Here is a 24,330-nt window from a genome sequence, read left to right on the forward strand (position 1 = left end):
GGTCCTGGTTTTAGACCTAGTTAAGGTTCAGATCTGATCCATTTTGAATCCTGTTTCCCACATTAAAACCAGCTTTAGTCTTGGTTTAGTTCTGGTTTTAGACATTTTTTCCCCCCTTGTTTGGTCCTGGTTTTAGCCCTAGATAAAGTTCTGGTCTGGTCCATTTTTTTATCCATTTTCCCCCCGTTTAAACCATCTTTAGTCCTGGTCTCGGTCCCCGCCCCGCTCCAGCACGTCCCCGGGCCCCCGCTCTGAGGCCTCTGACTCACTTGCTGGTGTTGCTGTAGACGAGGCGGGCGAGGCACTGGGACCTGGGCGCGTACACGTGGAGGAAGAGCGCCAGGTAAACCACCAGGGCCAGCGTCAGCAGCAGCGCCTTCGCCGACATGCACGTCTTCACGAACACCACCACCCCGAGCATGGCCAGCAGGCAGCAGAACAGGTAGTACTGCCAAACACGGAGGGAAACGCTTTAGCAAGGCCTTTTATCCAACCAAAAGAAGCTCAAAACCAGGAAATCACAAAAAACAGTCACACTTCAAGTATCTCTGTGATTTGACCTTTAGTCTCAGAAAACCACTCGAAAAAAATGTATTTATCTGTGAAAATGCAGAATTAACTCACAGTTCACGCCCAAATGTAACGATTTATTGACTAACTGTGACTAAGGGATGATAAAAACAATTATATTTAATCATCTGAGTCTAATAATCTGAAAAACATAAGGAAACACCTCTTTTTTTAAACAGACAGAGACAGAGGCAGATTTAAATGTTCTCTCTGTCTGTAAATATTCCCTGTCTTGAAGCTTTCACCACATTCAAACCTTTATTTGGTTAAAAATGTATTCATAACGTCTCAAAAGTTCAACAGAAACTAGAATAATGGTGAGTTAGGACCTGTTTTAAGACTTTTTGTATCATTATGGTTCAGATTAGAGCTGGTTTAGGCCCAGGGGATTTTCTGTATGAAATATGTCTTAAAGTGATAAAACGTGGACGTGGACGGGGGACATCTTCTGTGAACATATTTCTTCTTCTAAGGTTTGGGGCGTGTGAAGGGGGCGGAGCTCTCACCGGGCCCGTGTAGAGCCTCAGCTCCTGAAGCTCTGAGCTGCTGCTGATCGACGTGCAGTTGTTTCCAGGCTGAAAGAACTAAAGAAACAGAAGAAGAAGTTATGAAACAGTCCAAGAGTTTAGACCTGGTTTAGTCCTGGTTTAGACCTGGTTTAGACCTGGTTTAGTCCTGGGTTAGTCCTGGTTTAGACCTGGTTTAGACCTGGTTTAGTCCTGGTTTAGACCTGGTTTAGACCTGGTTTAGTCCTGGGTTAGTCCTGGTTTAGACCTGGTTTAGACCTGGTTTAGTCCTGGTTTAGACCTGGTTTAGTCCTGGTTTAGTCCTGGTTTAGACCTGGTTTAGTCCTGGTTTAGACCTGGTTTAGACCTGGTTTAGTCCTGGTTTAGTCCTGGTTTAGTCCTGGTTTAGACCTGGTTTAGACCTGGTTTAGTCCTGGTTTAGTCCTGGTTTAGTCCTGGTCCAGACCTGGTCCAGACCTGGTCCAGACCTGGTTTAGACCTGGTCCAGACCTGATTTAGTCCTGGTCCAGACCTGATTTAGTCCTGGTCCAGACCTGGTCCAGACCTGGTCCAGACCTGGTTTAGACCTGGTCCAGACCTGGTTTAGTCCTGGTCCAGACCAGGTTTAGTCCTGGTCCAGACCTGGTTTAGTCCTGGTTTAGTCCTGGTCCAGACCTGGTCCAGACCTGGTCCAGACCTGGTTTAGACCTGGTCCAGACCTGATTTAGTCCTGGTCCAGACCTGATTTAGTCCTGGTCCAGACCTGGTCCAGACCTGGTCCAGACCTGGTCCAGACCTGGTTTAGTCCTGGTCCAGACCTGGTTTAGTCCTGGTCCAGACCAGGTTTAGTCCTGGTCCAGACCTGGTTTAGTCCTGGTCCAGACCTGGTCCAGACCTGGTCCAGACCTGGTTCTGGGCTCTCCTGGGGTCTTACGTAGTTGAGGATGCCCATGGTGAGTGTGAGGAGGAGAAACAGAACGACCACAAACAGACGCAGCGCCGCTCGGGCCGAAGCGTCGCCGGGAACGCCATAAACCCAGTGAAGACTCGCCGGCATCTTGGAACGCCACTTCTGCTCCAGCACCCGGCGAAAAGAGCACATGGTGAAAAGATCCGGTTTAGACCAGAAACGGGAAGAAAGAGAAGAGCTAACATGAAGATAAGATCAAGAGTGAACATAACACAGACCCTTTAAAACCACGCAAACATCTGAAGGACCTTTAATGGTCTATTTACTCATGGTTTTAAGTCTTTAGAAATGTCAGTTAAATTGTGTTTCTAGCGTCATTATTGGGCCCGAGCGCTACAAGCCGGCGAGAGGCCTATTAGTTCCGTGGCCGAGTTTTTTCCAAATGTCGTACTTTTACGAACTCCTCCCAGGGGGTTGGCCCTAAAACGCTGAAATTTGAATCAGTTGTTAAACTCTTTGCCCTAAACCTACTTGAAGTGAAATAAATTAATTTGGCGTGACAGCGCCCCCTACCGAGTGAAATAACATTTTATATGGAGGGTAAAATATTTAGTTTTGCGAAATTTCACAAAATTTGGCACAAAATCCCATTTTGGCATCTTGATCAAAAAAGTCAATGAGACCCATGTCATATTTGTTACGGCTTTGCCTAAGCAATGACAGAAACCAATGGGGAAATGCCACGGCCAGCATTATTACTCTTTAAAGCCTTTAGTCTTTAGTAATGTCAGTATAATTGTGTTTCTAGCATTAATAATTAGCATTATTACTCTTTAAAGCCTTTAGTCTTTAGTAATGTCAGTATAATTGTGTTTCTAGCATTAATAATTAGCATTATTACTCTTTAAAGCCTTTAGTCTTTAGTAATGTCAGTATAATTGTGTTTCTAGCATTAATAATTAGCATTATTACTCTTTAAAGCCTTTAGTCTTTAGTAATGTCAGTATAATTGTGTTTCTAGCATTAATAATTAGCATTATTACTCTTTAAAGCCTTTAGTCTTTAGTAATGTCAGTATAATTGTGTTTCTAGCATTAATAATTAGCATTATTACTCTTTAAAGCCTTTAGTCTTTAGTAATGTCAGTATAATTGTGTTTCTAGCATTAATAATTAGCATTATTACTCTTTAAAGCCTTTAGTCTTTAGTAATGTCAGTATAATTGTGTTTCTAGCATTAATAATTAGCATTATTACTCTTTAAAGCCTTTAGTCTTTAGTAATGTCAGTATAATTGTGTTTCTAGCATTAATAATTAGCATTATTACTCTTTAAAGCCTTTAGTCTTTAGTAATGTCAGTATAATTGTGTTTCTAGCATTAATAATTAGCATTATTACTCTTTAAAGCCTTTAGTCTTTAGTAATGTCAGTATAATTGTGTTTCTAGCATTAATAATTAGCATTATTACTCTTTAAAGCCTTTAGTCTTTAGTAATGTCAGTATAATTGTGTTTCTAGCATTAATAATTAGCATTATTACTCTTTAAAGCCTTTAGTCTTTAGTAATGTCAGTATAATTGTGTTTCTAGCATTAATAATTAGCATTATTACTCTTTAAAGCCTTTAGTCTTTAGTAATGTCAGTATAATTGTGTTTCTAGCATTAATAATTAGCATTATTACTCTTTAAAGCCTTTAGTCTTTAGTATTGTCAGTATAATTGTTTCTAGCATTAATAATTAGCATTATTACTCTTTAAAGCCTTTAGTCTTTAGTATTGTCAGTATAATTGTGTTTCTAGCATTAATAATTAGCATTATTACTCTTTAAAGCCTTTAGTCTTTAGTATTGTCAGTATAATTGTGTTTCTAGCATTATTATTTAGCATTATTACTCTTTAAAGCCTTTAGTCTTTAGTAATGTCAGTATAATTGTGTTTCTAGCATTAATAATTAGCATTATTACTCTTTAAAGCCTTTAGTCTTTAGTAATGTCAGTATAATTGTTTCTAGCATTAATAATTAGCATTATTACTCTTTAAAGCCTTTAGTCTTTAGTATTGTCAGTATAATTGTTTCTAGCATTAATAATTAGCATTATTACTCTTTAAAGCCTTTAGTCTTTAGTAATGTCAGTATAATTGTTTCTAGCATTAATAATTAGCATTATTACTCTTTAATGCCTTTAGTCTTTAGTATTGTCAGTATAATTGTGTTTCTAGCATTATTATTTAGCATTATTACTATTTAAAGCCTTTAGTCTTTAGTAATGTCAGTATAATTGTGTTTCTAGCATTAATAATTAGCATTATTACTCTTTAAAGCCTTTAGTCTTTAGTATTGTCAGTATAATTGTGTTTCTAGCATTATTATTTAGCATTATTACTCTTTAAAGCCTTTAGTCTTTAGTAATGTCAGTATAATTGTGTTTCTAGCATTAATAATTAGCATTATTACTCTTTAAAGCCTTTAGTCTTTAGTAATGTCAGTATAATTGTGTTTCTAGCATTAATAATTAGCATTATTACTCTTTAAAGCCTTTAGTCTTTAGTAATGTCAGTATATTGACACATATTCATGTGCAATTACTGTCGTGATCACATGCAATGGTATTTATGTATTTATTTATTTATTTGTCTATGGGAGTTTTTATTTATTTATAGGAGATCTTCTACTGAAAGTGTTTTTCAGACTTCCTATAAGTGATCTGTTCTTCTGTATCTACCTCTGTATCTACCTGCGTTGCACCAATGAAATTTATCTTATAATTGTGTTTCTAGCATTATTATTTAACATTATTACTCTTTAAAGCTCCACTATTGTATTTGAGCTTCACAAAAAGTATAATTTGTGAAAAAGTACGTCATATTGCTGTAGATAAAGTGAAAAACTGTTCAGACGTTCATATTTTGTGACACTCTGAGGTTAATCCCCGTTTCCATAGCGATAGCAGTTAAGTTCCGCTTCCCTTTCCAAACGTACATGTCATTATGGAAATACAAATGACCGATACCATTCCTCTGTTTCCTGGAATCGATTTGCATGTTTTTCCCGTGACAGTTGTGACTCTCACATGCAAATGCTCGTGCGTCGTTCACCTTTAAATATCCGGCGAAGGCGACGGCCGACAGCAGCACCAGCACCGGGAACGTGACGCCGTACGACACCGCCATCTGGAAGTTCCTGCCAGACGAGAAACGGCTTCAAAACGGCTTCAAAACGGCTTCAAAACGGCTTCAATGTGGAGTGTTTGTCATTCAAGTCGGTTTGATGTGTGCTCATGTTATATATAAATGAAATAATGAAATAAATGAAATGAATGAAATGAATGAAATGAATGAAATGAATGAAATGAATGAAATGAATGAAATGAAATGAAATAAATATAATACATTAAATAAATATATCAAATAAAATAAATGTAATGAACACAAATAATTTCGTATGATGAAATTAATTAAATAAAATAAACAACATTTAAAAAAAATAATACAAATTAATAAAATATATAAAATGCAAATATATAAAATTTATAAAATAAATTAACATAAATAAATAAAATACATGGAAATATTTTAAACAAAATAAACAAATCAAAAGAAAATAAAAATGAATAAAATGATTCAAATAATATAAAAAATATATAAAATAAATAAATATAAGACAAAAATAAAACAAATACATATAATAAGAAGAATGGTCAAAACCAAACAAAAGCTCAAACTAGCGTCATTCAGACCGTCCTCCAACACCAGCTTCACTCATTCAGAAAGAAAACCTGATTTTAGAATCTGCTTTCTCCTGAGCAGAACTTGTGTCCAAAACTACAGATTCACAAAGAGTCCTGCCAATTGTTTCTGCTCCAGAGCTTCAGGAACAGCCTCGGTCTGAATCTGAGAACAAAGTGCGCTCACTTTTCCGACACGAGCATCTGGACGGCGAAGAGTGTGACGAAGACGAGCGCCAGGACGGTCACGGCTCGGTGCAGACCCCGGACCTCGGAGAGGCGGAACTGGACGCACAAAAACAACGACGTCAGCGGCAAAAACAAACTCTTTAAACGGAGTAAGCGGGGGACGCACCTTCTTCTCCAGAGTCAAGTCGTTGAACAGCAGCGTCAAACAGTTCAGCTTCTTCCTCCTCGACCTGAAAACCGCACGAACCCGATGTGTTTTTATACATCGTCTTTCGTTCTTTTAATTATCGGTAGAAAGTGTTTACCCCGCCGTCTCCATTGGGTCCAGTGAACCTCCATTACCGACCGCCGGCCTGAAAAAAGAAAGTAAAACGATACAAATATTACGTAACGGTTGTGGTAATACGCCGATTTATAAAGTCACTTCAGAAGCCGCAAACGGAGAACACCTTTTTATTGCACTTTTTGTAGGAATTTGCACGTTTTTATTTTTTATGTGAACAGGCCCAGAGTTATCAACTGCAAACCAGGTCAAACTTCTGCATTTTGACCGTTCAAGCCCTTTTCACGCGGCTGGTTCCAGTTGCCGTAAAAGTGCCCATCAAGTAAGCTGAAGGCTAACACTCATTAGCTTAAAGGTGGAGTGGACGATTTTTTTCAGCAAATTTTTTATCATATTTCCTCGTGGCGTGGATAAATCATTTGTCCTGCCACGTATCAATCATAAAACACACCTGTCGCTCACCTGCAGCCGCGTGCGGTTGGTCCCCACATTTCCGCGTGCCTAAGCGCATGGATCTATCATAATATAGTTCCCTCAGTGTACGGGGCAAAATGAAGACGGAGAAAGACCGTTCGAGCTGACGCAGAAGTGGACAGAAATCTATGGGAGATGAGAGATGCGATGCGCTCCGTTGCGCTAATAAACAAACGCACGTGTGTGTTGTATCGGTCCACACGGGGGAGTGGCATGTGCACGGGGGAGTGGCATGTACACGGGGGAGTGGCATGTACACGGGGGAGTGGCATGTGCACGGGGGAGTGGCATGTGCACGGGGGAGTGGCATGTACACGGGGGAGTGGCATGTGCACGGGGGAGTGGCATGTACACGGGGGAGTGGCATGTGCACGGGGGAGTGGCATGTGCACGGGGGAGTGGCATGTACACGGGGGAGTGGCATGTGCACGGGGGAGTGGCATGTGCACTTCCGCCTGCGTTCTCAAATCGCCGAAAAATCGTCCATTGCGCCTTTAAGTATATATTTTTGTGAACAGGTTTGTGTGAGTGTATACCAGTATGTGAGTGTATACCTGTAAGTGAGTGTGTACCTGTATGTGAGCGTATACCTGTATGTGAGCGTATACCTGTATGTGAGCGTATACCTGTATGTGAGCGTATACCTGTATGTGAGTGTAGCCTGTATGTGAGTGTATACCTGTATGTGAGAGTATACCTGTATGTGAGTGTATACCTGTATGTGAGTGTATACCTGTATGTGAGTGTATACCTGTATGATAGTGTATACCTGTATGTGAGCGTATACCTGTATGTGAGCGTATACCTGTATGTGAGTGTAGCCTGTATGTGAGTGTATACCTGTATGATAGTGTATACCTGTATGTGAGAGTATACCTGTATGTGAGTGTATACCTGTATGTGAGTGTATACCTGTATGTGAGAGTATACCTGTATGTATACCTGTATGTGAGTGTATACCTGTATGTGAGTGTATACCTGTATGTGAGCGTATACCTGTATGTGAGCGTATACCTGTATGTGAGCGTATACCTGTATGTGAGCGTATACCTGTATGTGAGCGTAAACCTGTATGTGAGTGTATACCTGTATGTGAGTGTATACCTGTATGTGAGCGTATACCTGTATGATAGTGTATACCTGTATGTGAGTGTATACCTGTATGATAGTGTATACCTGTATGTGAGTGTATACCTGTATGATAGTGTATACCTGTATGTGAGCGTATACCTGTATGATAGTGTATACCTGTATGATAGTGTATACCTGTATGTGAGTGTGTACCTGTATGTGAGCGTATACCTGTATGTGAGCGTATACCTGTATGTGAGCGTATACCTGTATGTGAGCGTATACCTGTATGTGAGCGTATACCTGTATGTGAGTGTAGCCTGTATGTGAGCTTATACCTGTATGTGAGCGTATACCTGTATGTGAGCGTATACCTGTATGTGAGTGTATACCTGTATGTGAGTGTATACCTGTATGTGAGTGTATACCTGTATGTGAGCGTATACCTGTATGTGAGCGTATACCTGTATGTGAGCGTATACCTGTATGTGAGCGTAAACCTGTATGTGAGTGTATACCTGTATGTGAGCGTATACCTGTATGATAGTGTATACCTGTATGATAGTGTATACCTGTATGATAGTGTATACCTGTATGTGAGTGTATACCTGTATGTGAGCGTATACCTGTATGATAGTGTATACCTGTATGTGAGCGTATACCTGTATGTGAGCGTATACCTGTATGTGAGCGTATACCTGTATGTGAGCGTATACCTGTATGTGAGTGTAGCCTGTATGTGAGCGTATACCTGTATGTGAGCGTATACCTGTATGTGAGCGTATACCTGTATGTGAGTGTATACCTGTATGTGAGAGTATACCTGTATGATAGTTTATACCTGTATGTGAGTGTATACCTGTATGATAGTGTATACCTGTATGTGAGAGTATACCTGTATGTATACCTGTATGTGAGTGTGTACCTGTATGTGAGTGTATACCTGTATGTGAGTGTATACCTGTATGTGAGTGTATACCTGTATGTGAGCGTATACCTGTATGTGAGCGTATACCTGTATGTGAGCGTATACCTGTATGTGAGCGTATACCTGTATGTGAGAGTATACCTGTATGATAGTGTATACCTGTATGTGAGTGTATACCTGTATGTGAGTGTATACCTGTATGTGAGCGTATACCTGTATGTGAGTGTATACCTGTATGTGAGTGTATACCTGTATGTGAGCGTATACCTGTATGTGAGCGTATACCTGTATGTGAGTGTATACCTGTATGTGAGTGTATACCTGTATGTGAGTGTATACCTGTATGTGAGCGTATACCTGTATGTGAGTGTATACCTGTATGTGAGAGTATACCTGTATGATAGTGTATACCTGTATGTGAGTGTATACCTGTATGTGAGTGTATACCTGTATGTGAGTGTATACCTGTATGTGAGCGTATACCTGTATGTGAGCGTATACCTGTATGTGAGCGTATACCTGTATGTGAGCGTAAACCTGTATGTGAGTGTATACCTGTATGTGAGCGTATACCTGTATGATAGTGTATACCTGTATGATAGTGTATACCTGTATGATAGTGTATACCTGTATGTGAGTGTATACCTGTATGTGAGCGTATACCTGTATGATAGTGTATACCTGTATGTGAGAGTATACCTGTATGTGAGCGTATACCTGTATGTGAGCGTATACCTGTATGTGAGCGTATACCTGTATGTGAGTGTAGCCTGTATGTGAGCGTATACCTGTATGTGAGCATATACCTGTATGTGAGCGTATACCTGTATGTGAGTGTATACCTGTATGTGAGAGTATACCTGTATGATAGTTTTTACCTGTATGTGAGTGTATACCTGTATGATAGTGTATACCTGTATGTGAGAGTATACCTGTATGTATACCTGTATGTGAGTGTGTACCTGTATGTGAGTGTATACCTGTATGTGAGTGTATACCTGTATGTGAGCGTATACCTGTATGTGAGCGTATACCTGTATGTGAGCGTATACCTGTATGTGAGCGTATACCTGTATGTGAGCGTATACCTGTATGTGAGTGTATACCTGTATGTGAGAGTATACCTGTATGATAGTGTATACCTGTATGTGAGTGTATACCTGTATGTGAGTGTATACCTGTATGTGAGCGTATACCTGTATGTGAGTGTATACCTGTATGTGAGTGTATACCTGTATGTGAGCGTATACCTGTATGTGAGTGTATACCTGTATGTGAGCGTATACCTGTATGATAGTGTATACCTGTATGTGAGGGTATACCTGTATGATAGTGTATACCTGTATGTATACCTGTATGTGAGCGTATACCTGTATGTGAGTGTATACCTGTATGTGAGCGTATACCTGTATGTGAGTGTATACCTGTATGTGAGAGTATACCTGTATGTGAGCGTATACCTGTATGTGAGCGTATACCTGTATGTGAGTGTATACCTGTATGTGAGTGTATACCTGTATGTGAGAGTATCCCTGTATGTGAGTGTAGCCTGTATGTGAGTGTATACCTGTATGTGAGAGTATACCTGTATGTGAGCGTATACCTGTATGTGAGTGTATACCTGTATGTGAGCGTATACCTGTATGTGAGTGTATACCTGTATGTGAGCGTATACCTGTATGTGAGTGTAGCCTGTATGTGAGTGTATACCTGTATGTGAGTGTATACCTGTATGATAGTGTATACCTGTATGATAGTGTATACCTGTATGTGAGCGTATACCTGTATGTGAGCGTAAACCTGTATGTGAGCGTATACCTGTATGTGAGCGTAAACCTGTATGTGAGTGTATACCTGTATGTGAGAGTATACCTGTATGTGAGCGTATACCTGTATGATAGTGTATACCTGTATGTGAGCGTATACCTGTATGTGAGAGTATACCTGTATGTGAGTGTATACCTGTATGTGAGCGTATACCTGTATGTGAGCGTAGCCTGTATGTGAGTGTATACCTGTATGTGAGTGTATACCTGTATGTGAGCGTATACCTGTATGATAGTGTTTACCTGTATGTGAGAGTATACCTGTATGTGAGTGTATGCCTGTATGTGAGTGTAGCCTGTATGTGAGTGTAGCCTGTATGTGAGTGTATACCTGTATGTGAGAGTATACCTGTATGATAGTGTATACGTCTTTGGGTCACTGAAAAGCGCTATATAAATAAAAGTTATTATTATTATTATTATTATTATTATTATTATTATTATTATTATTATTATTATTATTATTATACCTGTATGTGAGTGTATACCTGTATGATAGTGTATACCTGTATGTGAGTGTATACCTGTATGTGAGCGTATACCTGTATGTGAGTGTATACCTGTATGTGAGAGTATACCTGTATGATAGTGTATACCTGTATGTGAGTGTATACCTGTATGTGAGAGTATACCTGTATGATAGTGTATACCTGTATGTGAGTGTATACCTGTATGTGAGCGTATACCTGTATGTGAGTGTATACCTGTATGTGAGCGTATACCTGTATGTGAGTGTATACCTGTATGTGAGTGTATACCTGTATGTGAGTGTATACCTGTATGTGAGGGTATACCTGTATGTGAGTGTATACCTGTATGTGAGTGTATACCTGTATGTGAGGGTATACCTGTATGTGAGTGTATACCTGTATGTGAGTGTATACCTGTATGTGAGGGTATACCTGTATGTGTAGCGTGTGTATTTGTACACAGTGACTCACCATCCGGACGAGCCGTTTGGATTGGAGCTGCTTTCCTGAAGCAAACACAACTTAATTATATATCCAATATCTCAGAGTCATAAATCCAACACGACAGGTTTTTACGATTTTATAATTGTTATCTAGTGTATTTATACCTGTTGTAAATATAAATTATAATTTTGCACCAATCGAGCAGGTATTTGTGGAGAAAACAACAGGAAGTGACATCACATTAGGTTTGTTTACACAAAGAAACAGCTTTTTGGACTCTAAACATGAAGTCAACGAGTTTTTTCCCTCCAAAAAGATAAATTAAAAGAATGAGACATTAGATGAGTTATGGCCCAGTGTTTTCTGGGTAATTTCCAAGTGTGATGTCATCGATTACAAACAGGAAGTGACATTACAAACCTAAAAAACAAATTCTATTCTGGGATTGTCATCCATATATTTTTTAGCAAAACTCAAAATATATTTATCCGAACTGCGTTTTGGTTCACGCAGTATTCACCCTGTCAGAGGTACTTTAATGTACTCTAGGATGACATAAAGTACATGGATGAAACATGTGGCCAACAAAGTACTTCAGAATATTATTATATTATTAAGTACAAGTACGCTGAACGCTCCAAGAAGATTGGCCAGAGACTTCCAGAAGACACGATGAATATTTTTAATCTAATCAAGTCACACGGTACAAGATATGACTCTGAATACTACTGCGAGAAGTACGAGTATCCGGAGCGTTACTGCAGTACTTCACGTGCGCGTGGTGCGAGAAGTACAAGTATGCGTAGCGTTACTGCAGTACCTGGGCGTAGTGCGAGAAGTATAAGTATGCGTAGCGTTACTACAGTACTTTACGTGCGCGTGATGCGAGAAGTACAAGTATGCGTAGCGGTACTGCAGTACCTGGGCGTGGTGCGAGAAATACAAGTATGCGTAGCGTTACTGCAGTACTTTAGCTGGGCGTGGTGCGAGAAGTACAAGTATACGTAGCGTCACTGCAGTACTTTACCTGGGCATGGTGCGAGAAGTACAAGTATGCGTAGCGGTACTGCAGTACTTTAGCTGGGCGTGGTGCGAGAAGTACAAGTATGCGTAGCGTTACTGCAGTACCTGGGCGTGGTGCGAGAAGTACAAGTATGCGTAGCGTCACTGCAGTACTTTAGCTGGGCGTGGTGCGAGAAGTACAATTATACGTAGCGTCACTGCAGTACTTAACCTGGGCGTGGTGCGAGAAGTACAAGTATGCGTAGCGTTACTGCAGTACTTTACCTGGGCGTGGTATGAGAAGTACAAGTATATGTAGCGTCACTGCAGTACTTTACCTGGGCGTGGTGCGAGAAGTACAAGTATGCGTAGCGTTACTGCAGTACTTTACCTGGGAGTGGTGCGAGAAGTACAAGTATGCGTAGCGTTACTGCAGTACTTTACCTGGGCGTGGTGCGAGAAGTACAATTATACGTAGCGTCACTGCAGTACTTAACCTGGGCGTGGTGCGAGAAGTACAAGTATGCGTAGCGTTACTTCAGTACTTTACGCACGCGTGGTGCGAGAAGTACAAGTATGCGTAGAGTACTGCAGTACCTGGGCGTGGTGCGAGAAGTACAAGTATACGTAGCGTTACTGCAGTACTTTACGCGCGCGTGGTGCGAGAAGTACAAGTATGCGTAGAGTACTGCAGTACCTGGGCGTGGTGCGAGCGCTTGAGGCCCATGTGCGCCCGCAGCAGGTGCCTCTTGGAGGGTTTGGCGTTGGGGTTGCTCAGGTCGTAGAAGGGCGTGATGGTCTGCCACGACTGCAGGTACTGGGACATCCTGACCGACGCCCTCTGACGCTGGCCCTCTGTGCTCAGGCCCGCCCCCTGGAGGCGGGGACAAACAAACAAACAAACAATCAAACAAACAAACAAACAACGACCAAATCAGTAAACGCTGCAATACGCTCAGACGTGAGGTAAACAAGGCGACAGAAGAGTTAGACAAGGCAACAGAAGAGGTAAACAAACAAACAAGCGAATCCGTCAAACGCCGCAATAGTCTGTAGCAATCGATATCGGCCAATAACGTAATCGTAAACCAGCGTAGTAGGCCGGTGATGCAATAATCGTGCAATCTTTTGTTGAGCCGGTAATGCGGTTTCTTGTGGGCACATTCACATATGCAGAATCATCATTTTTGAGATGTCATTCCATTATTTAACTGTTGTCTTCACATTATTGGTACGTTATTGCACTTTTGCGAACACAGTTAATCATTAATGTCGCCTTGGATACAAACGATAAGGATGCAAATCGCAGGCGCCCGAGTCGAGGTCGTCCCAACTGTCGATAATGTTTGACCTGGAACGTCCGGTTGAGATCCCTAATTCAGACTTATCGCGAGAAGATCCCGTTTCCGAACCTTTCAGCGCGAGTTTAGACTGTAGAAGAAGAAAGGTGTTCGAAAAGCAGTCATCTAGACACTGTCAATCTGAGAAACCTGAATTTACCGCGTACGACGCCAAGTTCTGCGCTAAAGAGAGACGTTTTTCACTCACTCTGCTTTTTGTCTCTCGTTTTGGGTCGTTCTAAACCTACTGTGTTCTGCCCTTCTCACCCTCGCAGCTGTAAAACATTTGATTGGCTTGATTTCCTCGCTTGGTCGGGGGTTTGAGGATACCGTTGTACGCTGAGGGCCGATTACACCCATCGTTTCTGTTCAAAGAGTTTCAAAGATCCTCTCTGTCCACAAAAACGGGCTCCTTCACTCCTCTTTCAGACCGTCTCACTGTCTTCAAATGTGCCGTTTTGGGGTTTGAGATGACGCTGCACGGCCGACTGTAAACCTGACTGTGAGTGTCTAGAAGCTCTTATCTCCTATTGGTTCATCTTTGAGTGACAGGTGTGGTCGTGTGAAGAGTGTGAGTGTAATGACCAGTCTGTTCCGGCGGGTGGAGCTCCGGGGCTTCTGGGGGTCGATGACGAGGTAGGTGCTCCGCCCCTGGAGCAGCGGGTCTCTGCTCGCGCCATCGCCCGGCTTCACCCGGTACACGCCGTCCAAGTGCGCCAGCGTCTCCTCTGTGATGTGCACGCGCCTGGGGGCAAACGCAGAGGTGAACAAGGCGACATGTGACGTAAACAAGGCGATGGAAGAGGTAAACAAGGCGATGGTAGAGGTGAACAAGGCGATGGAGGAGGTGAGCAAGGCGATGGAAGAGGTGAACAAGGCGATGGAGGAGGTGAACAAGGCGATGGAAGAGGTGAACAAGGCGATGGAGGAGGTGAGCAAGGCGATGGAGGAGGTGAACAAGGCGATGGAGGAGGTGAGCAAGGCGATGGAGGAGGTGAACAAGGCGATGGAGGAGGTGAGCAAGGCGATGGAAGAGGTGAACAAGGCAACAGAGGTGAACAAGGCAACAGAGGTGAACAAGGCAACAGAGGTGAACAAGGCAACAGAGGTGAACAAGGCGATGGAAGAGGTGAACAAGGCAACAGAGGTGAACAAGGCGATGGAGGAGGTGAACAAGGCGATGGAAGAGGTGAACAAGGCGATGGAAGAGGTAAACAAGGCAACAAACAAGGCGAAAGGCAAGGTGAACAAGGCGATGGAAGAGGTAAACAAGGCGATGGAAAAGGTAAACAAGGCGACAAACAAGGTAAACAAGGCAATGGAAGAGGTAAACAAGGCGATGGAAGAGGTGAACAAGATATTAGAAAAGGTAAACAAAGCGACAGAAGAAGTGAACAAGGTGACATAAGAGGTAAACAAGATAATAGAAGAGGTGAACAAGGCGACAGAAGTGAACAAGACAACAGAAGCGGTAAACAAGAAAACAGAAGAGGTAAACAAGATATTAGAAGAGGTAAACAAGGCGACAGAAGAAGTGAACAAGGCGACAGAAGAGGTAAAAAGGCGACAAGCAAGGTAAATAAGGCAACAGAAGAGGTAAACAAGATATTAGAAGAGGTAAACAAGGCGACAGAAGAAGTGAACAAGGCGACATAAAAGGTAAACAAGGCAAAAGAAGAGGTAAACAACACCCAGAACTCATAATATTCTGAATTGTGCATAAAATGTCTCACCCGGGAAGTCCGCCCGACTCCATGTGATTGGCCAAAGTGACGTCATGTGACCAGACGTCGTACTGCCACTTCTGCAAACCGATGACTCCGGACAGAACGTTTCCAGTGTGAACGCCCACTCGCATATTTACGTCGACGCCCGTGGCCTCGCCCAGTTTTCTGCAAGAGAATAATAATCACACCTTTACTCATGGTAAATATATAACCAGTCATTTACTCTAATCACACATACCACACATACCGAAGGACATTTTATCCCCTTAAACCTCACTTTAGACTGTAAAAGTATCAAAGTATTAAGGCGGATACAAATTTGATTATTTCTATATTGTTCAAGTAATTCAAATGTTTTAATGGACACATTTTCAGGGGCTGTGGAAGTCAGGAAATAGTGCTAGTATTGACTATGAATTTTTTTAAAGGAAAATTTTTAACAAATCTTTATTCCTGGTGCACAACATTGTAAACCTGAAATGAATCCCACATTATTTTCTCCATGTTGTAAAAGGTTGTTTTCCCCATAAATGCTTTAATTTACTTCTGCCCTAATTACACAGATCAAATATTGAATACATCTCTGAAATTCTGACCCTTAAAATGCCAACTTTAGGTAGAAAAGTCTCAAAAAAGCTGATTTTGTAGATCTTTGAAGTCATTTACATCGTTGTGTGTGGAAATGATGTTACTTTTGTTACTTTCCCATTAAAATTACACATTAATTGGCTGCACTTTCATAACAAAAGGAAATCAACATAAAGTAACGCTACTCAAATAAGTACGGTCGCCCACATTCAAACGATTGTCATGGTTAAAGTGAGACGGACCCGATGGCGGTGCACATGTCCAGGCCCATCTGGACACAGTTTTTGGCGTGACTCGGGATGGGATCGGGCAAACCGGACACGCAGTAGTAACAGTCGCCCAGGATCTTGATGCGGAGGCAGCCGTTCTTCTGCAAACGCACAAACGAAGAGTCAGACGTTCAGCTCAGACACGTTCAGCTCAGACGTTCAGCTCAGACACGTTCAGCTCAGACGTTCAGCTCAGACGTTCAGCTCAGACGTTCAGCTCAGACGTTCAGCTCAGACGTTCAGCTCAGACACGTTCAGCTCAGACGTTCAGCTCAGACACGTTCAGCTCAGACACGTTCAGCTCAGACGTTCAGCTCAGACACGTTCAGCTCAGACGTTCAGCTCAGACACGTTCAGCTCAGACGTTCAGCTCAGACACGTTCAGCTCAGACGTTCAGCTCAGACACGTTCAGCTCAGACACGTTCAGCTCAGACGTTCAGCTCAGACACGTTCAGCTCAGACGTTCAGCTCAGACACGTTCAGCTCAGACACGTTCAGCTCAGACACGTTCAGCTCAGACACGTTCAGCTCAGACGTTCAGCTCAGACACGTTCAGCTCAGACACGTTCAGCTCAGACACGTTCAGCTCAGACGTTCAGCTCAGACACGTTCAGCTCAGACACGTTCAGCTCAGACGTTCAGCTCAGACACGTTCAGCTCAGACGTTCAGCTCAGACACGTTCAGCTCAGACGTTCAGCTCAGACACGTTCAGCTCAGACGTTCAGCTCAGACGTTCAGCTCAGACACGTTCAGCTCAGACGTTCAGCTCAGACACGTTCAGCTCAGACACGTTCAGCTCAGACACGTTCAGCTCAGACGTTCAGCTCAGACACGTTCAGCTCAGACACGTTCAGCTCAGACGTTCAGCTCAGACACGTTCAGCTCAGACACGTTCAGCTCAGACACGTTCAGCTCAGACGTTTAGCTCAGACACGTTCAGCTCAGACGTTCAGCTCAGACACGTTCAGCTCAGACACGTTCAGCTCAGACACGTTCAGCTCAGACGTTCAGCTCAGACACGTTCAGCTCAGACACGTTCAGCTCAGACGTTTAGCTCAGACACGTTCAGCTCAGACGTTCAGCTCAGACGTTTAGCTCAGACACGTTCAGCTCAGACGTTCAGCTCAGACGTTCAGCTCAGACACGTTCAGCTCAGACACGTTCAGCTCAGACACGTTCAGCTCAGACACGTTCAGCTCAGACACGTTCAGCTCAGACACGTTCAGCTCAGACGTTCAGCGCGAACAGTGACAGAAGAGCTCGATCACACTCAAAATGACCAGGAACAAAAAATATGGGAAATAAATAAATGAACAAAGAAATTCAGGTCTAATCCTTTTGGTGAATTGACGTGTCATGTGACGTGTTTCACTGACATAAAACCTGTTTTAACGACTCCTTCTTGACAAAAGGCCAAAGCGCACCTGCACAGGAACCCACGGCACAACGCTACTCTCACTATTATTCCATTGAGCTTCATCCTCTGTGTGTGTGTGTGTCGTTGATGCTGATGTCGGGTTCAAAGTGTCACTGGTCAGGCACAAAGTTACATGTGAAGTAAACAAGTCAACAAGCGAGGTAAACAAGGCATCGGAAGAGGTAAACAAGGCGACAGAAGAGGTAAACAAGGCGACAGAAGAGGTAAACAAGGCAACAAGCGAGGTAAACAAGGCATCGGAAGAGGTAAACAAGGCGACAGAAGAGGTAAACAAGGCATCGGAAGAGGTAAACAAGGCGACAGAAGAGTTAATAAGGCAACAGAACAGATCAACAAGGCGACAGAAGTGAACAGTTGGCAATAAATAAATCAACAAAAAGAGTTTAGTGAAGATCTTCGGCCGATTCAGATCTTTATTAAACTCTAATCAACATCTATTCTTACATAGTCCAATAACAAAAAATGTTATGAAAGCATTTGTAGCATAAATCTGGCGTAAATGTACTTCGGGAATGGTTTAATAACCTCATTGTTTGTGTAACTAAAGTGATAAACTCTTATTTATTCCACGTTATATTCCTTTATCTGAAAGGACGTGTTGGAGTTGACCCACAAAAGGACTGACGCGGTAAAAAGCACGTTCTTTTCGGTCTCGCGTGTGGCAAAAACCTCCTGTCGTTCTCATTTCCGTGCCTGAACCCCGCACCTGGCCACGCCCTTTTACCTTTGCGATGTCATCGAATCGCCCGAACAGTTTGTTGAGCACGGCCACCAGCTCCTCCGGCGTGCAGGTGCTGGCCAGTTTGGTGAAGCCCACGATGTCGGCGTACAGGATGCTGCGGGGAGGGAGAACGCAGCAACACGGAGTCAGGGCCAATCACAGCGCAGCGTGGCGGTTTGGGCAGAGCCAAAGGTGAAGGTTAGTCTCTTGAAACTGATTTTTAAATGTTTTGGACGGTCCGGTTTCTCTTTTAAACGCTCTGAACTGTGGAACTGTCTGAGCTGAAGTTCGGCACGACTCTGAGACCGAGTTAGAACTCAGAGCTGGTCACATGACGTTTGAAATGTGCCTTATTTCTGTTTTATGCAACTTCTGGACTAAAACCTTTAAAAGTGGACAGGTGTTGTCAATCAATCATCAGCTGTCAATCAATGTAACTGTTATGCCCAATGTAAAGTCAAGTAAATTGTTATTATTATTATAATTAACATAAAATATAATAAAAATAAAATACAAAATAAAATGAATACAATAAAATATAATAAATAAAATAAGATAAATAAAATAGAATAAATAAAATTAAATACAATAAATATCTATGAAATCATCATCAATAATAATAATAATAAAACAAAATAAACTAACTTAATCAAAACTAAACAACAGGGCAATGCTGATGGACATTTTATCAAACACACAGACAATTTTGTGCACAAGACTCTGCATTTGACGAGGGAAATTTGTACTTTTCCTGTAACTGGATTCAGCTTTGACTGTTGTGACACTTCAACCGATCAGCGTGTTAAAGATCGTCGGTTTGAACGCTCTTCCCTCGGTCAAAGGTCAATCACGTCAAAAGGTGACCACGTCGAGTGTACAGGACTCACGAGTCTGATCTGTACCTGACGTCCGTGTGCTTTCGGATGTAGAGGCTGTGGAAGAGCGAGTTGCTCTTGTTGCCCGCGCTGGGCCGTGGTCTGGACTCTGGTTTGGACAAGCGGTCGACCACCTCGGCCCTCAGCTCTTTGGCCAGATACCGAGGCAGAACGGACAGCAGCAGTTGCTCCTGGAAAACACAGCGTTGACAGGGGTTAACGGGGTTCATGGGGTTCACGGGGTTCATGGGGTTCACGGGGTTCACGGGGGCCCCTCTACGATACGACACACCGGGATTTTATTTGACCAAGGGCCCGTTTTTTCCTCTGGCAACAAAGTTTAGGGTCGAGCGAAACAACCACAGAACTAGATGAAATAACCACTGATTTATTGGATTAGGAAAAATAAAATGAAAAATGCTTCAGGTCTAAACCAGGACTAAACCAGGTCTAAACCAGGACTAAAACAGTTCTGAACCAGGACTAAACCAGGACTAAAACAGTTCTAAACCAGGACTAAAATAGATCTAAACCAGGACTAAAATAGATCTAAACCAGGACTAAACCAGGTCTAAAGCAGGACTAAACCAGGTCTAAAGCAGGACTAAACCAGGACTAAACCAGGTCTAAACCAGGACTAAAACAGTTTTAAACCAGGACTAAAATAGGTCTAAACCAGGACTAAACCAGGTCTAAACCAGGACTAAAACAGTTCTAAACCAGGACTAAACCAGGTCTAAACCAGGACTAAAACAGGTCTAAACCAGGACTAAAACAGTTCTAAACCAGGACTTAACCAGGTCAAAACCAGGTCTAAACCAGGTCTAAACCAGGACTAAAACAGGTCTAAACCAGGACTAAACCAGGTCTAAACCAGGACTAAAACAGGTCTAAACCAGGTCTAAACCAGGACTAAAACAGGTCTAAACCAGGACTAAACCAGGTCTAAACCAGGACTAAAACAGGTCTAAACCATGACTAAAACAGGTCTAAACCAGGACTAAAACAGTTCTAAACCAGGACTTAACCAGGTCAAAACCAGGTCTAAACCAGGTCTAAACCAGGACTAAAACAGGTCTAAACCAGGACTAAACCAGGTCTAAACCAGGACTAAAACATGTACTAAACAAGGACCAACCCAGGACTAAAACAAGGACAAGTTCAATACCAAACCAGGTCAAAACAAGTTCTAAACCAGGACTAAAACATGTATTTTAATTAAATTAGAGAAACAGTAATTAAGGGAAGACATGAAAAATGTATTATGATAAATCTATATTATCCTGTTCAACCATATTCTGAGCCGGGGGTCAGAGGTCAAATTAAACACTATTCTGGGATCAAATGTGTTTAAAATATATTTGTCTGAACTGCGTTTTAGTTACTTTAAGAGTCTGTTCAGACAATACAATTATTGAAATACAAATACTTGTCACTGTTAGTTCAGTTCTGTTGGTTGGAAAAATGAGAGTTAATAAGGGATTTCATTTCTTTATTTTAGCTACCAAGCTCCTGTGTTATGGAATCAGCTCCCGACCCATGTTAAATACGCTGACACAGTCTCCTCAGTTAAGTCCAGGCTTAAAACGTTCCTCTTCGAAATCGCTTATGGTCAGACTAGTTAGGAACAGAAACATAAACCCACAGCTTTAGCTACGCTGCCCTAGGAGTAACTGTGCTGGGGGAAGTATGACAGCTTGAGCACTATCCTCTTCTTCTGACTACTTATGCTATCAAACAATATTTATTTTTTGATTCCACTTGCAAACTGTTCACCGCCTTCTTTTTCTTTCTCTCACTCCTGAGGACCTGTGGACCCAGATGCCCCTCTCCTGGTGAAGTGGTCCCTGCCCTGTGTGGACGGTCCCTCATCTGCCTGAAGAGTGGGTCCAGCTCGCCCCCGACGGTCCCTCATCTGCCTGAAGAGTGGGTCCAGCTCGCCTCAGACGGTCCCTCATCTGCCTGAAGAGTGGGTCCAGCTCGCCTCAGACGGTCCCTCATCTGCCTGAAGAGTGGGTCCAGCTCCAGTCTCCTTGTGTCCGTCTGTCCGTCTGTGAGAGTCGGATCTCTCCTTCACTGGAACTCCTCCAGGTTTCTACGGTTTTTTCCCAAAGAGGCTTTTTTTTGTAGTTTTTCCTGGCCGAGAAGGAGAGTCTAAGGACAGAGGACCCTGGGACATCGTCCCTCGCCACCACAGACATTGTCTGACTCCCTCGCCACCACAGACATTGTTGATTCATTTCTCCCTGTGGCCCTCAGAGGCAACTGTTGTTGTGATTTTGGGCCTTACAAAAATAAATTGATTTGATTTGATTTGATTTTAATATATTTTGACTTTGCTTTGCCGACAGTAAGTTTTGTTCTTGTTTCAGGCGTAGTAGCGTTTGTTTCTCATTTCTTTTCCTTGTTTTTTCATAGTTTTTTAAAATAACTGAAAAATAAAAAATAAAACAAGACACAGAGAGCATGCCCCCTTATAATAAAATCTGAATAATATTGTCTAAAGTCTGTTAAATGTATCCACGTCTGTTTTAAAATTTGTCTTATGTCCATTATACCCATTTTGTCTAATTTTGTCATTGTCTTTTACTTATTTTGAGTAAAACAAGATATTTTATGCCATCTTACTCAAATTACACTCAAAACAAGACAAATACTACTTATTTCAGACACTTTTTCACTCGTGATCTGACTTTAAATCCAGCGTACAGAACCCCAAAGCCCGTCGTGTCCTCCGTATGCGACAGACAAACGACGTGTAATGAGGTTTTTCCACCAGCAGGGGCGCGGCTGTGACCGTAGCGACTGTAGACACGACGGACGCGCTCACAGTTTCCTCGTCTGTTTGCGTTCCGGGGCCCCTCGGACACGTGAATGATTAATCCGAGCACATACGGTAACCAGGCGATGAGTCCGCAATGACCGGATCAGAACGATTACCTGCCGCAGACTCGACTCAGGGCATCCGACACGCCAACAACCCGCCGTTTAAGGACGTTATAACATCTAAAAGAGTCTATTATGGCCAGTAAAAGTCAGATGACCCAATAATTACATCTGGTTTTTGGATTGTTTACAAAAAACATTTTTTTGTTTGAAGGTGTTTTTAACTTGCTTCAATGTATTTAAAACTATTTTAAAGCAAATATTGCCTCATTCGCAAACGATTTGGCTTAAACTAATTAGTAACACGATGCACGAGCTAAATGATCTCGTAAACAGTCAGAAATGTCATGAAACCAGTGACATAAACAGTCAAATCTGGTCAAAACGACTGGAATTGAGATGAATATTTTATCGACTGGGCGGGGCAGCAGGTGGAGACTGGGCGGGGCTGCAGGTGAAGACTGGGCGGGGCTGCAGGTGGAGACTGGGAGGGGCTGCAGGTGGAGACTGGGAGGGGCTGCAGGTGAAGACTGGGAGGGGCTGCAGGTGAAGACTGGGCGGTGCTGCAGGTGAAGACTGGGCGGGGCTGCAGGTGAAGACTGGGCGGGGCTGCAGGTGAAGACTGGGAGGGGCTGCAGGTGGAGACTGGGCGGGGCTGCAGGTGAAGACTGGGCGGGGCTGCAGGTGGAGACTGGGAGGGGCTGCAGGTGGAGACTGGGCGGGGCTGCAGGTGAAGACTGGGCGGGGCTGCAGGTGGAGACTGGGAGGGGCTGCAGGTGGAGACTGGGAGGGGCTGCAGGTGGAGACTGGGCGGGGCTGCAGGTGAAGACTGGGCGGGGCTGCAGGTGGAGACTGGGAGGGGCTGCAGGTGGAGACTGGGAGGGGCTGCAGGTGGAGACTGGGCGGGGCTGCAGGTGAAGACTGGGAGGGGCTGCAGGTGGAGACTGGGCGGGGCTGCAGGTGAAGACTGGGCGGGGCTGCAGGTGGAGACTGGGAGGGGCTGCAGGTGGAGACTGGGCGGGGCTGCAGGTGAAGACTGGGAGGGGCTGCAGGTGGAGACTGGGCGGGGCTGCAGGTGAAGACTGGGCGGGGCTGCAGGTGGAGACTGGGAGGGGCTGCAGGTGGAGACTGGGCGGGGCTGCAGGTGAAGACTGGGCGGGGCTGCAGGTGGAGACTGGGAGGGGCTGCAGGTGGAGACTGGGAGGGGCTGCAGGTGGAGACTGGGCGGGGCTGCAGGTGAAGACTGGGCGGGGCTGCAGGTGGAGACTGGGAGGGGCTGCAGGTGGAGACTGGGAGGGGCTGCAGGTGGAGACTGGGAGGGGCTGCAGGTGGAGACTGGGCGGGGCTGCAGGTGAAGACTGGGAGGGGCTGCAGGTGGAGACTGGGCGGGGCTGCAGGTGAAGACTGGGCGGGGCTGCAGGTGGAGACTGGGAGGGGCTGCAGGTGGAGACTGGGCGGGGCTGCAGGTGAAGACTGGGCGGGGCTGCAGGTGGAGACTGGGAGGGGCTGCAGGTGGAGACTGGGAGGGGCTGCAGGTGGAGACTGGGCGGGGCTGCAGGTGAAGTCCAAGACACAACAAGGAGCGAGTGATCCGCTTAGTCACCGTTTGTTCATGACGGCGCAGGTTTTGACGATGAAAACGGCGCAAAAACGGGTGCGATAACGACAAAAAGGAAAGAGAAAACGTTGCATTTCTCTTAAAACACGACAGTTACTCTAAAAATCTACTGTTTTTGATGGTGCGATTTCACTCAGATGTGACCTGCTGGTGTTTCTGCACCTCCTTCTGCACCTCCTTCTGTAAATCTCACCTGCTGGTGTTTCTGCACCTCCTTCTGCACCTCCTTCTGTAAGTCTCACCTGCTGGTGTTTCTGCACCTCCTTCTGTACTCGAATGCCGCTGAACTCCTCTCGTTTCTGGTTGGACTTTCGCAGGTCGTGCTCCGTCTCCCACAGGTGGAACGCTCCAATGCAGTTTATGCAGAGGAAGAGGAGGCCGTTAGACACCAGCTGAGAGGAGGAGAAGAGGAGGAGGAAAGTAGGAGAGGAGGAGGAGGAGGAAGAGGAGAGGAGGAGAGGAGGAGGA

At 43.7% G+C, this 24,330-nt stretch overlaps 1 protein-coding gene across 1 annotated transcript in view; it reads right to left on the reverse strand.

The window, feature by feature from the left end:
- LOC140371561 (adenylate cyclase type 4-like) overlaps nucleotides 1-24,330 on the reverse strand; it is a 40,659-nt gene that overhangs the window by 10,716 nt on the left and 5,613 nt on the right. The window contains 15 exon segments of the mRNA XM_072458732.1: nucleotides 270-448; nucleotides 1,077-1,154; nucleotides 2,011-2,148; nucleotides 5,083-5,167; nucleotides 5,899-5,996; nucleotides 6,067-6,130; nucleotides 6,206-6,253; nucleotides 11,424-11,458; nucleotides 13,096-13,272; nucleotides 14,324-14,483; nucleotides 15,472-15,630; nucleotides 16,296-16,423; nucleotides 18,487-18,598; nucleotides 19,386-19,549; nucleotides 24,105-24,254. Coding sequence (XP_072314833.1) covers nucleotides 270-448; nucleotides 1,077-1,154; nucleotides 2,011-2,148; nucleotides 5,083-5,167; nucleotides 5,899-5,996; nucleotides 6,067-6,130; nucleotides 6,206-6,253; nucleotides 11,424-11,458; nucleotides 13,096-13,272; nucleotides 14,324-14,483; nucleotides 15,472-15,630; nucleotides 16,296-16,423; nucleotides 18,487-18,598; nucleotides 19,386-19,549; nucleotides 24,105-24,254 — 1,775 coding nt within the window.

The sequence above is a fragment of the Eucyclogobius newberryi genome, unplaced genomic scaffold (assembly GCF_026437365.1).
Source record: "Eucyclogobius newberryi isolate DKJ021-1_F unplaced genomic scaffold, fEucNew1.0.hap1 SCAF_22, whole genome shotgun sequence".
NCBI classification, from domain to species: domain Eukaryota; kingdom Metazoa; phylum Chordata; class Actinopteri; order Gobiiformes; family Gobiidae; genus Eucyclogobius; species Eucyclogobius newberryi.